This window comes from Larimichthys crocea, chromosome VI, assembly GCF_000972845.2.
Source record: "Larimichthys crocea isolate SSNF chromosome VI, L_crocea_2.0, whole genome shotgun sequence".
Classification (NCBI taxonomy): domain Eukaryota; kingdom Metazoa; phylum Chordata; class Actinopteri; family Sciaenidae; genus Larimichthys; species Larimichthys crocea.
The window spans coordinates 25,082,966-25,096,954 of NC_040016.1; the positions used below are offsets into that span (position 1 = coordinate 25,082,966).

Consider the following 13,989-nt stretch of genomic DNA (forward strand, 5'->3'; position numbering starts at 1 on the left):
TAAACTGCTGACAGCTGTAGCTGCTGTTAGCTCATGTTAGCTCAGTCTGTTAGCTGCTGTTAGCTGCTGTTAGCTCAGTCTGTTAGCTCATGTTAGCTCAGTTTGTTAGCAGCTGTTAGCTGCTGTTTGTTAGCTGCTGTTAGCTCATTTTGTTAGCTGCTGTTAGCTGCTGTTAGCTCAGTTTGTTAGCAACTGTTAGCTCATGTTAGCTGCTGTTTGTTAGCTGCTGTCAGCTCATTTTGTTAGCTGCTGTTAGCTCATGTTAGCTCAGTCTGTTAGCTGCTGTTAGCTCATGTTAGCTCAGTTTGTTAGCAACTGTTAGCTCAGTCTGTTAGCAACTGTTAGCTCAGTTTGTTAGCTGCTGTTAGCTCATGTTAGCTCAGTCTGTTAGCTCATGTTAGCTCAGTTTGTTAGCAACTGTTAGCACAGTCTGTTAGCAACTGTTAGCTTATGTTAGCTGCTGTTAGCTCAGTTTGTTAGCTGCTGTTAGCTACTGTTAGCTCTGTTTGTTAGCCGGGCTGCCCAGACTGTCAGCTCAGAGCACCGGGGAGGGAGTGTTAGTGTTTGTACCACCGGGAAGCAGAGTCGGTGTCGTGCCAGAACAGGAGCTGGGCAAGCGAGCAATGTAACCAGGCTCAGCGGCCTCTATTGATACGCTGATGGATGAAGCTCAGAGAAGAAACGTGAGGCGAAGAGTGAGCTTTGACTTTTAGTGGTTGGTGAAATAAAAAAAGGCTGAAAGACGCCGAGCACTGAAAGTCAAAATAACTTTGAAGACACCATGCTGGCAGCTGTCAGTCCAGGATGTCTCAGATATGCAGATCAAATAATCTCTGCCTGTTATACAAACCTGCATGACTCAATAATCCAGATGCTAAGAAGCATGACGATAACAAGAGATAAAGAGTGCATTAAAATGTACACACATGTGTGTTTGTGTGTGTGTAGCACAGTTACTATCAGGCCTCTCCCTGCACTCTTTCACAACACAACAATCTTAATCTGTCGCTCGCTGATGAAAAGATTTTATGGCATCTGAACTTGGGAATGTGAATCCACAGTTGGCTTGTAAACAAAGAAAAGCTAAACCGGAAGTTGTACTAATTTAAATTATACTTTATATAAAAAAGTCAAATGTTTTGTTTTAGGATCGTCTTTTTTAAGGATCATGGCGGAGCTGGAAACCTGAACGCAGAGCGGTATGTGGCTGTTGAACTGGTAAAACAAACATTCTCCAGAAGTGAATTTAAAAGAAACGCCTACGCTGCACAGAAACGAGATAACGTAACATAGAAAAGGGAGTACAACACACACACACACACACACACACACACACACACACACACACACGGCACATGTCCACCTGCTCCACATGCACACTGGAACACATGGAATGAGCTCAGGTTGCACAACACATCTACCTGTTGCAGCCTCACACTTTGCCCTGAGAAAACATTCACATAATCTGTACACCTGGGAGGGGCCGCCGACAGGTGTGTGTGTGTGTGTGTGTGTGTGTGTACAGACCGACAAGGACTTTGGGTTTCTGATGCCGTGGTCAGACCAGTCAGTCAGTTTCAGTGAGGCGATGGAGTTCAGTCTGATTTCAGGGTCTCTCAGGCAGCAGAGGGGGAGGGGAGCTCGTCGGCTGTGACAGAGGTTAACGAGCTTTAAGAAGCTGCATTATGCAAAATGTGGACTGCTATTGTTACCCTGATAACTCCTGCAGTTCATCCTCTCCTGCCTGCTTCAGGAAGGGATCAATGATTGCTTTAAAGACCCTGCATGCCCACACAGGTATTTCCATTTACTCCGCCTGAGTAGCCCGCCCGCCCGCTCAGATTGAAATTAGGTGGAACTCTGCAGGGAATTACATGGTCCACTGATGGACTAATAGTTAAAGTTTGCACCGCCTTATTAGGTGCGAGAGGAGATGTCAGTGAAGCGCGGTGAGGATGTGGCACAGGTAGACGGAAGCTTTTAGAGAAACATGATGCCACATGATCTCCTCGGCTGAAAGTTGAACTGCGCTGACATTACACATCAGTCCGCACACAGGTTTTAGGTATTTCTATTGTGTACGACAAACATGTTGTCTGGAGTCTTTTGTGGCTCCAGCCGGGTGAAATCTGATACACCTGATGCCTCAAGTGATGTCACTAGAGTCTACATCGGTTTGGTCATCGGACTGCAAGTTTAGAAATAAAAAGAATCTGTGAGCTTCGTCTACGTTAAACGGCCCGACCGTCTCTGTGATGCTGTTCTGGTCCTGCAGCTCATCTATCCACACCTGATATCGACCCTCCATCCAACAGGCTGACCCCCCAAAAAAGCTTTTACTGTGACTGTATAAGATGTGCTGTATTTGTTTTGGACTACGTACTGCGAACTTCTCTAATGTTTCGAGTTCGGTATATGTCATTGACAGCTTGTAGATCCAGCAGCTTCTTTGACTTTGTTCGGATTGTTGACAGATAAGATCGAGTGTTTAACGAGATGGGATGTACGATGAAGCGAGGTATGTAGATTTCAACTCTAACCTGACTACGATCACCATGGTAACATATGATGCAGAGCTAACGCAGTCCAGAGGAAGTTATTGTTCAGAGTGTTGTTTGCCTGATGATCTTCTGATTGGGCGTCATGTATCCAAACTTGTTGAGTTGTACGTATTCATCAATTCATTTCCATGTTGTGGTGACAATGTAATTGCTGCCTGGATTCTGTTCAAAGGCAACGAAACTTTCCCGTTGCTTCAGGTAATGGTTCATATTCCAATCCATCCAATCTACAAGATCAAGGTACGGCAGCTACAGACAACTTTGAATGATGGATCGGGGATTTACTGCCAAGTCTGTTCTACACTATTGGTGTCTGACTATTGGAGCCAGAACAAAACTATGTTTTATGTTTGTATACTTCGATAATCTTTGATTTATTTAAGTATGATAAGCTTCATACTTTGGTATACTACTGATTTGATACCTTGTAATATACTGTATGAGTGTGTGCAATAAAGAATAAACCAGACAGACTTCCCAACTCAAATTCATTCTTTAATTACGTCAATATTAAAAAAAAAACAAAAGTGCCACTTGTAAAGAATAACATCTTTTAAAAATCCTCAAAATTAAAAAGAAAAAGACTAAAATAATTTATGATACAATAACAAAAATATTTACATGAAAAAAAAAGAAATCTGTACAATATTTCAACCAGAAAAAAACAAACATTACAGGCCAGACTGCAGCCAGGTGGAGGTAGGTTGTATCATGCTAAGAAGAAACAATAATTCCTGCTGTCTCGTTAAAACCTCTGAACTCTTTACTTCAGAACACAGTTCTGTTGAAGGTGACGCCACTACATGAAAAATATATAAATCGAGAGGTTTGGAAGATAAAAACAAGAAGCTCAGGCTTCCTTTAAAAAAAATAATAATATAAAAATACCTCATGTTAGAAGCGGGCGAGGTTTTAACCAGACAGCAACATAATCACACAAAGGAAACAAGGAGTCCTGAACAGATACATTTCAAGGCAGAACAGGTTTTTAACCGCTACGAACACCTCAACGCATTACTCCAACGACCAGGGTCTGTTCAAGTACGCTCAGACTGAAGGAGGAAGAACTGTTCATACAACAAAAAGATGCATTTTTAAGACATTTTGACACAAACAAAGCAAATGTTTCCCCACCATTTGCACATTGGTACAAAACAGCACATATAAATGGATAAACATTGGCAATAATCGATATTTAGTTTAGCATTCAAACCCCCCCCTGTTATCAAACATTTCAAAACTTCAGATCCAGCCCAAAGCACAAGCTCAACCAAACCTGATGACAAACGGGCTCCTGGTGAACATGTACAGCCTCGACGGCGCCTCGGCAACAACTTTCTGTCCAAACGAACAGATTAAGTCGGTACGAAGCTGCTGGAGGCTGTCGCTTCTCTTTCAAATAAAAAAAAGGGGGGAATATGCGTCGGTGGCTCTCATTGGTCAAACATCCACATGGTTCAAACGTTTTTACAACATTTCCAACGTTTGATCAGTGAGAGCCACAGATGATGAATCACAATGACTTTTAAAACACTTTCCTCCAACGGGAAAAACATGTCAACCATTTGTTTTCTCTTAATTTACACTTAGCAACACGACTAAATGTCACAGTATCACTGCTGCCGCAGCTTCCTCCAACCAGGAAATCATTAAATAATAAGTAATAATAATGTCAGGACACCATCGGTCACTCTGTTTTTGTTTTCCCACCTCCGACTTTGGCCGATTTTGCTACGTCGGCGCGGCTCGCGGCTCAGTTCACGGCTCCAGGCTCGGTCGCCTCAAAACCTGAATGCTGTTTAATATGGCTACATTTTGAGTTTGAACAGTTTATTAATGAAAAATACTTAAATACACAAAATTTATATATTTTTTCTCTTCCTCCCCAGCAACTAGAAAAAACACACACATACTCTGAAGCGAGCGAGCTGGTGGTGAACTGAGCCGAGGCCGTGCACGTTATCGTGATATTGTACAGTATCACACCTGGTCTATACAGTACTGTCGTGAACACACGTTAACCTGATAACAGAGTGGTGTTTGCCCACCCCGAGGGTCCGCCTGAGACCAAACGGGGCTGAAGGCACGCTGAAAAACTTTTTCCTAATCAAATGTGTAAAGATTTGGAATTGGACAGAGACGCTGCGAACCAAATAACTTGACAGCCACCGTGACACACCTGTCCGAGTGGAGGGATCGCTGGTTAGTATGGCTATAAGACGTCCTGAATATTAGATTACTGAAACAAGTTTCATCAATCGGCTACTGAGCTGACGTGGCTTTGAGTTATTTGACCCAACAGGTGCTTTCTGTGTCATTCTTCTCTGCCATTTGGCATCCCTAAAAAAAAGAAAAAAAGGGGGATTCCCAAATGGGATCAAACAATAGAAGATCTCGTTCTAGTCTTTCAGTGTGCATCCAGCCAAACTACCAAATAAAACATAAAAAAAAATCTGCTCGCTCCGTCCTCATTTCAACTTTAAAAAACAAAACATCCTACTCTCTACAACAGTCAGCAGTCAAGGCATGAGAATGATCAATTCTGAGGCAATGAGTGTGTTTAGTTTGTCCATGGCAAGTTGCAAACATGAGTCTATACAGTCCAGAGTTATTGTTATCATAAAGTCCTTGAAATGTCAAACTTTGTGTGCTCTTTTCGGGATGACACACGATTCTTTCTCCCCGCCCATGCCTCTGTCTTTTTACAACGTCTCTCCACCGTGTCATCTCCACCCACATTGTCTCTGAAGGAGCCCATTAGCTGCGCAGCTGCTCCAGCCGGGCTTTCAGCTCTTCCTGTTTGGCTCTGAGTTTGTCCCTCTTGGACTGCAGTCTGTGGCCCTCGTCCTCCAGGCTGTAGATGCAATCTCGCGCCTTCTTCAGGATCACCACCTTGGACGCCTTGTCGTTGTGCGACAGCTCGGGCACGTTGTCTCGCAGGTGCATGAAGCAGTTCTTCAGCTCGTTGCGCCTCTGCCGCTCCATCACGTTGTGCGTCCGCCGGCGCTCCTCCTCGTCCTCGGTCTCTGTCGAGTTCCGGGACGAGTGGTGGTGGTGGTGGTGGTTGTTGTACCGCGACGACGACGAGGACGACGACGAAGAGGAAGAAGAGCTGCGGGAAGAGTGGTGGTGGCGCGCCAAGCCGTCGTTGCCTCGCGAGCGTTTGTTGGACGTGGAGGCGGGCGGCGGCGAGGCGGGACGGGGGGCGGCGTAGTTGTGTTGCAGCTGGATCTCGAAGTGGTGGCGCTGGATGGCTCGCTGCTCCTCTTCCTGCTTCTGCTGGCGGACAGACTGGTCGGCCAATGACGACAGGGGGGAGGAGCTGGAGGGACAGCGCACCACGGTCACTACGTCGATCTCCTCCTCTGTTAGAGAGAAGAGAAGAAGAAAGAGTGGAGGTTAGATGAGGAGGCGTGGTCACACTGACGCCAAAAACAAACGTGTGGACACTGAACGCAGCACGGCCATGTGACTCAACAATCATAAACGTGCAGAAGCTGTAACTCTTAATGAGTCAAAGATACCGAGTACTTCTAGTGAAAGCATGAAAAAGAAAAAAAATTAAAATCCCGTGTTCTAACAGAGTAATCATCCTGTAACTGAGTCCTCCTCTGGTTTGCAGCCAGGGATGCCGGAGGGCTCGACTTCGGTGAAATGACTCATTACGGGTTGGAGCCGCAACCGTGACCGCTGAGCATGAGTGAGTCACACGCCCTCACAGTCAATTCTCCCTCCTGAAACCTCTCGTTTACTCCTGTCAGTCAGCTCAAACCCCGCCCACGCTTCTTTGACTATCTCCGGCGGGATTACAGGTGGGCGGCCGGGCCACCACGATAAGCAGAGAGCAAAGAACGGCCCGGGCTCAGTGCCACTAAACATTAACAGCCGATTATCAATGAAACGAAGCGGTTCAGGGCGAGGAGTGTTTATACTGATAAGATGCACGATAACACAGCAGGTGAGATGAAAGGCTGATGTGAGGAACATCAGTGAGAGACGAGGTCTCAACTTACCAGAGTCACTGGATGAATAGGTGGACAGCTCGCCGCCGGTTGATCCGTAGTCTGATGTGGCCTCGCTGGACTCAGGAGTGTTCATCAGGTTCTGGCAGTCGAGCGTGGAGCCGGCGATCTCCTCAAAGATGCTGGTGTTGATGTCGGACAGCAGCGGGCTGGAGCCGAGCATCGTGGACACCAGCTTCTCCTCCAGGCTCTTGTCGGACGCCAGGCACCGCCACAGGCAGTCCTCGCCGCTCTCCTCCAGCGGGGAGCAGGGCTGGCTGGGCTCGCAGTCCTTCTCGGCGGCGTCCGAGTGGAAGAAGTCGTAGTTCCAGTTGAGCTGCTGCATGTCGTGATCCTCCAGCAGGATGTCCGACACGTAGCTCAGCTGGTCCTCTTTGGAGAGGGGCTTGCTGCCTCCCATCCCGGCCTTCATGGGTGGGCTCTGTGGGGGAGTCGGCAGCGACTGGAGGTCCTTCATTAAACTCTGGCAGAACTCGTCGTCAAACAGCAGAGGCTCCGAGTAAAGCCAGTCCGGCGACTGAGAGAAGCTTTGCAACATGTTTGTTCGCAGAATCTGAGAATAAAAAAAAACAGCAAAAAACACTAAAATCAGAGAGGTAGAGGAGCTCGCAGGTTCAAATCCCAAGCACCGAGCCGGTAGTGTGTTTAAAGCCGCCGTGTGGTAGAGCTGAAGCGGGTAGATCCCAGCGGCGGCGGCAGCAGCAACACGTGTTGTAGTGAAAGTTTAAAGGAGTTTCTTGAGACTGAGACCCCGACAGGCAGCATGCCACCTTTTATCTGTGTTTACATCACATAAGCCCCGCCCAGCAGCTCCCCAAGGAGCACAGAAAAAAAAAAAACATAATTCAACGCCCCCCTCCCACCTCCCCATGACATCACAGGAACAGCTGGGACAGACAGAGGTTAGAAACTTCACACTGCTCCACCACAACTTACATTTTCATCTCACACTAACTCAGAAACTTCATTAAAAAACACAAACGGGTGCGTGCTGACATGGAAAACAAACGCTCCCTAACTTCTGCACTGAGCAGCTTTAATTAAACTGATTAAATGTCTTTATGGAAATAAATAAAACATCTAAATAAATGACGTGTGAAGCAGCTCAGACAATCCTACAACATTCCTGCGTGTGGGGTCTTATGGTATGTGTGTGTGTGTGTGTGTGTGTGTGTGTGTGTGTGTGTGCAGGCTATGTTGGAGAACAAAGCAGCAGTGTGTGTGTGTGTGTGTGTGTGTGTGTGTCACAGAGTTAAAGTCTTTCTTTCTTTGAGCAGAAACCTGAACCCTCAAACACACACACACAGACACACACAGTCTGCGCTCTGACATAATAACTAATTAATCAGGTTTGTGCTGAGTGGAGGTGTGACAGTGCAGCTCTGTGTGCAGCTGCCCGTGAATGCATCCTCTCTTTAAAACTCGTACAGCTTGTTCCTTTAACGCTGCATGCCTTTGCACCAGCTGCTGCTCAGCCTCGACACACCGGCCAAAAAAAAAAAAAACACTCATTAAAACTGAAAATTAATGTTTCTACCCGAGTTTAATATTTCCGTGGTCAGTGAATGCACCAAGAAAAAACGCACACGCAGAAGTCCTCACGCGACCCGCTGCGGGGGTCATTTAAAAACCCCGCATGGGCTGAGCGTGCACGTGAAGCCGGCACCCTCTAACACCGCACACACAATTACAACAAACGCACGCATGACATGAACGCACCACATGTGTTAACATTTAAAAACATTCACACACACACACACACACACACAGATATACAGATTTATATTTATATTAATATTTATGCGTCCTTACCTGCAGATTTTCTTTCACAAACTGGAGAAAATTAATCGAGCAAATATCCAATAAAATCCACAGAGCGCGTGAAGCGTGACTATCTGCCGGCGGGAGATTTTCTGCGTGTGAAGTCAAAGTGAGAGCCGGGCAGCATGGCGCTCCGGTGTCTGCTCCGGTGTCTGCTCCGGTGTCTGCTCCGTCTCCTTCCTCCGTGTCCTCCGCTCACAGACAGACAGAGTAGGTGTGGCCCGGCGGGGTCCCTGGGTTTATATCGCCGTTGCTCGCCGTTGTCCCTCCGCCCGCAGCAAAATCGCGCCAAAACGCGAGCACCGGCAACGGCGCGTTAACGGCACTCGCACCCATCGCCAATAAATCCATCACCGTGCCCGGTTTGGATCGAGTCCAGGCGGGAAAATCCAAACAAGCCGCCGCTGTTATTAATCTGGCCTTGAAGTCAGGGGTCTACTTTCTGGCGGAGTGATAGCAGCACATGAAGGAGGAGGGCAGAGCGGAGGAGGGCTGGGATTCCAGGAATACGGTGGCGGTAAAAAGTTGGGACATGAACACACGTGGATTGTGAAGAGAAGCCGGGTGTCTCACTGCCTGTCTGTCTGTCTCACTGCCTGTCTGTCTGCCCAACATAACCCAGAGACGCGCACCGGAGCGGAGACCGTGTGCGTAATTACGCACGTTCAGGGAACTCTAACATGCGTGATTCACGGCACAGAAAATAACTTTTCAGTCATTAGTGAGGAATGTAGCGGGAACAGAGCCCGGCTGGTGTTTGTACGGCTGAGAGCTGAGAGTGTGTTCACTGCGCTCCACCTCTGTGTCCCTTTAACTGCAGTAATATGACAGACAGACAGACCTGCAGACAGACAGACAGACAGACAGGCTGAGCGCTTTCAGAGCCACGTTGTCCAATTCTTGCACCGGTATTTCACCATCCATCTGTCCTCCACCTCCTCCTCCTGCTACTACTACAGTTACTACTACTACAACAGCTCCAACCACAAGTGAAGCATATGTCATCTCTGCCCGTGCAGCTGTCACGATGCAGCTTTAATACAGGGCTTTAAATTACGCACAGAAATCTGATGAATGTTGCACATTTGCATGTTGTCAAATTGGATTTTTTTTTGCATCTTTTGCACATTTTTTTTCTGCTAAATGCAAAATTATAATAATAAATAAAACACTTATTTACAGCTGATGAAATAATAATAAATGATGTATAATATAATATGTAGGTGAAAGGCTTGTGCATTGACATGAATGAACTCGGCAGCCCCGCTCAGATACCGCAGTCCTCTCTCTCCTCCTCCCGTCTCCGCCCCACGTCTCTCCTCTCTCTCTCCCTCTCCCGTTACATAACGTGGATTCGCCGGTACACGTGCAGAAACGTCGGCCAATCAGAGCGCGAGCGAGCCTCGGTTCACGTGAGTTCTCAGTAAGGCATCTTGTAATAAGAGCTCACAGTCTTACCGGCCGTGGGCTGCGCGTTCGTTTCCACCCTGCCCTTTAAATATGTGACACTCTCACCGGTTGGTGTCGTCTGACCACTCACACATGCATGTCACTGATAATATAAAATATGAAAAACAACGCTGCATGTAAGCAGCTCCTGCATGTCTGCTGTTCTCCATGCATACCTTCTCTTCATGCATTGTGAACTTTCAGGGATAATCACAGTCGGTCATATGGAAACTATTTCTGCTGAGTGTAAATGCGCACCACATTTCCACACACGGAAAAAATGGAAATGCAGCATAATCCAAAAAAAAAAAAGGAGCTACGCTGAATTTTTTAAAGTCTGCTGTTCCATATTTGGAGGATTGGGTTTCTGTCTGTAGCAGCTGATGTAGGGCGGATCACAGCAGCACACACACACACACACAAAGGAGAAGAGAGGAGGGATCTGGATGTGAATAACTGGGTTAATGTGCCACCTACAGGCTGAATGAGTGGCCTGGTTTCAGCCTCTGAATACTAAAACCCTCCTGGCTGGCTGGCTGGCTGTTTGACTCACTGCTTTAATTTCTGACTAACTGGTTAATTCTGGGATTTCCAGACTGCTTCATGTAAATTCCACCTTAAAACAGGTCCGGTAACTTTTTTCTGTAATTATAATACAGAGATATGTCATCACTGAACATCCAGGGTTCTGCAGAATCTCCTGATGTGACTTGAACATGAAGAGGTGGAGGTGGTGGGATGTGCACCTGGACAACACTGAGGCATGAGAGCAGACTGTGTGTGTGCAGCAGGACGTTGAAGATGTTCCATCAGTCGCTTTGCTCTGAGAGACCAAACAAACCGATCACGGTGACCGGCTCTGTGCTGCTCTGGAGCTGGTTGTTGAGAGAAGGATGCTCCGTAAACTTCTCAACATAGCGGATGACGGTTCATCAGTTCACATCTCCTGCACGACCTCCTGATGAAACAACATAGTGTGTTCAGTCGGAGATCTTTCCTGCCCCAAGCATGTTTTCATCAGGTGAACTTCATGTGCACGTTTTGTAAATCTGCAGAGAAAATGAACTGCGAGATGTTTTCTCTGAGGCTCACCTGAAAAACAAGCAAGATCAGATGGTTTGTCCGAGGTGAAGAGCAGCACAGCATGTAACCGAGCACAGCAGTAACATCTCTCTGATGTTTGATGCCATGCTTTGTGTCATTTTTACACAAATCCTCACATAACACGACAGAAAATGTTTATTTTTGCTCCATCATATGCAGGTACATGGAGCGTACCTACTTATTTATAAGTCAGCATTGGGTATACCTACGTCTAAATCACCTGTGATGAGCATCGCTCAGTGTTCTGCAAGCTGATTTCAAAGTGTGCCGACAGCATGACTTAGATGTCCAATTTTCATGAGTGGATGAATTTAGAAATAAAGAAAACTTCACTTAAATTATCCGTGTGTGCGCCAGTATTTATGGTCAAATCTGCATCTCTTCTGCGGCTGATTTCGATCTCACAATGATCCGTACTCGCTCAGTCCAGCAGCAGAAGTTAAATGATAATATGCAAAATATTACTGACCCATTTTTGGAAGAACTAAATCTGCAAGAGTGGAAAAAACATCTCACATGTCACTGTGCAGAACTCAGGGCATTCATCCTTGGGGAGTGTTTTGTGGACGTCAACACATTCGAAGTCAGAGTTTAATTCAGTTCAACCTTTTTCTGCACAGCTTGATGGAAAAATCAAAGTGAAACGCACGTGAGAGAGAATCCACGGGAAACAAAATGATAATGTCACACTTCTGCTTTTGCTGTGAAATCCCTGTGAGAACCTCTGAGCTCCTGACTGAACGTTAAAATGTTGAATGAAATCAGAAAGTCTGTCTGTTGGAACAGAAACATAAACACCCGACTGACTGACTCATTTTTACATTTCCTGACTGAGTCACTGGACTTGTAAAAATGCCGTTCGGCTGACTGGTTTCCATTAAACTGACAAAACAAACCTTTTAATCACTTCACCGGCAGCTGACGGACTAAATCATGATATAAACAGCGTCGCTGAAAGGCGCTCATATTGAAATGTGCCATTTCATTCGATGGTGTCGCTGTCGCTGTGAATTCCTCTGCATGAATGTGACATAATTTCAAATAATCTGTGAGCATGCTGTGGTTATGATTGCAGTCACCACCTGACTAAGCCTCAGATTAGTTGTATCACTCATTTTTTAACTGACATGTAGCTTCTACAGAAAGACAAACATTAGTTGGCGGTAATTTTCAGAAGCTGGCCGTTAAATGTGTGTTCCCGTAGGCTACATAATGTCCTCTCCTTGGTTTGCATGGGACGGGGTAAAAGGTTAATTAAACAGATCGCTGACTTGTTGACTGGCCCAGTGAACTTGATGACATAAGAAAGTTAATAGGACACACTGACAGCCAACACCCCAGAGTGCAGAGACAGCCTGGGAATGGGATTACTGCTGTGTGTGTGTGTGTGTGTGTGTGTGTGTGTGTGTGTGTGCTCACCGCTGTGATCTCCTCCTTATTAGGACTCTTCATCCTGCAGCGTCTCTGTGCAGACAGACAGGCTGCTGCTGCCTGTCTGTCTGTCTGCTTTAATTAGACAGCAGCAGCTACTGAATAAGCTCACACTAACACACTGACACACACACACACACACACACACACACACACACTACTGGAGTTGAGTGTTTCCAAAACTCTGGTGTGAAAGCTGGTTCTGGTCCAGTCATGGTGTTTATGGACTGAGTCACTTAAAATGAATTTAAATCAGTTTTATTTTCGCATTTTTACATCATATAAATGTTTTAATTTAACAGTGTTTTTATTAAAAAGTTTTAAGATCTCAGTTCAAGAAGTTTCTCGGTGAGGTAACACGTACAGGAAGTGATTTTATGCCTCATATCTCTGAATCAGTATTTTAAATGCACAGCGTGGAGAGTGAAATATTTCTCACGCTTATGAAACTAAAATCACGATTAACGTCAGAAAAACACGTGCAGAGCGTTTCAAACTGAAAACTCTATGAGAGCAAGAACGCCACAAAGTCATTAAAAGGTTGTTTTAATGTTGGCTAATTATTCTCTCTTGGCTGGTCCGTCTAATTATAATTGTTTTGATGTGAAGGGCGTCATGTGTTTAACCCTGCACACCTCGGGGGGAAAGAACTTAAATCCCACCACCTCTGCTGCCGTGACGTCCTCGAACACATCAGAAGATCACGATTGAAAAGCCGTTTGATTATCTTACAATGAATTAAATGAAAATTCCAGTAAATAATTGACTAATTAGATAGAACTCTTTGGAATATTAATCCCATCTGAGTGGCACCAATTACTGAAATGAAGTTAATTAGTTAATTTATGTTCAGGAGCAGGGCCACACCTCTAATCATCCGTCCAGCTACTTATACCTGGCCCACCCTTTGTCTCTGCTCATCCCCACCTCCCTTCATCCTCTCTTCCCTCATCATCTGTGCGCCTGTGAGCAGCTCGGGTGGGGATGCATCTGAGACCAAACCCCCCGCTGTGACTCGGTGTTCACCTTCAGCATGTTTTCCCAGACCACCCTAACCGATGGCATCCCTCCTTCACATTCACCCGTCCTTAAACGAAACATTGTTGCGGTGTGGTCCTTGTTCATGAACTCACATCACACCGCCTAGTACGAAATCCGGGTTGGTTCACAGCAGGAGAGCCCACTTTGTCATTTCCACTGTGTCAAATGTAAACAGCCATGTCATGCATGCACAGCAGGGAGCTGAAAAGAACGCCTGATTATAATTGTGTCGTTTCTAAACACAAGCTGCTGCTGCATTTTAGGAGCCGTGAGAAGAATATCTGTCTTTCTCTTTGCATGACAGTGTGGTGTGTGTGTGAGACCATGCAGTGATATCCTTTCTACAATCATGTGGGTTTTTAACAATGACAGGCAGTGATGTGGCCAAGTGGGAGCATGCATGCAAATGGAAAATACGTGGACCTAGCACAGAGCCCTGGGGCACCCCAAAGTGAGCACCTGTTGTAGCCAATGGCCTGTATGAATAAAAAGACAGAGCCCTTAAACATTTAGATATGAAACGGACGATAAAAGACGGCTGCTTCTGCAGATATTTGTTT

At 46.0% G+C, this 13,989-nt stretch overlaps 1 protein-coding gene across 1 annotated transcript; it reads right to left on the minus strand.

Moving 5' to 3' along the window:
* Nucleotides 1-3,043: 3,043 nt before the first annotated feature.
* Nucleotides 3,044-8,789, minus strand: mych (myelocytomatosis oncogene homolog). Its single transcript, XM_010755135.3, has 3 exons — nt 8,396-8,789; nt 6,575-7,136; nt 3,044-5,926 (listed from the first exon to the last, which is right to left on the minus strand). Exons 2-3 carry the CDS (start codon nt 7,119-7,121, stop codon nt 5,319-5,321), a joined length of 1,155 nt encoding a protein of 384 aa, XP_010753437.3. The 5' UTR covers nt 7,122-7,136; nt 8,396-8,789; the 3' UTR covers nt 3,044-5,318.
* Between the last annotated feature and the right edge of the window lie 5,200 nt (nt 8,790-13,989).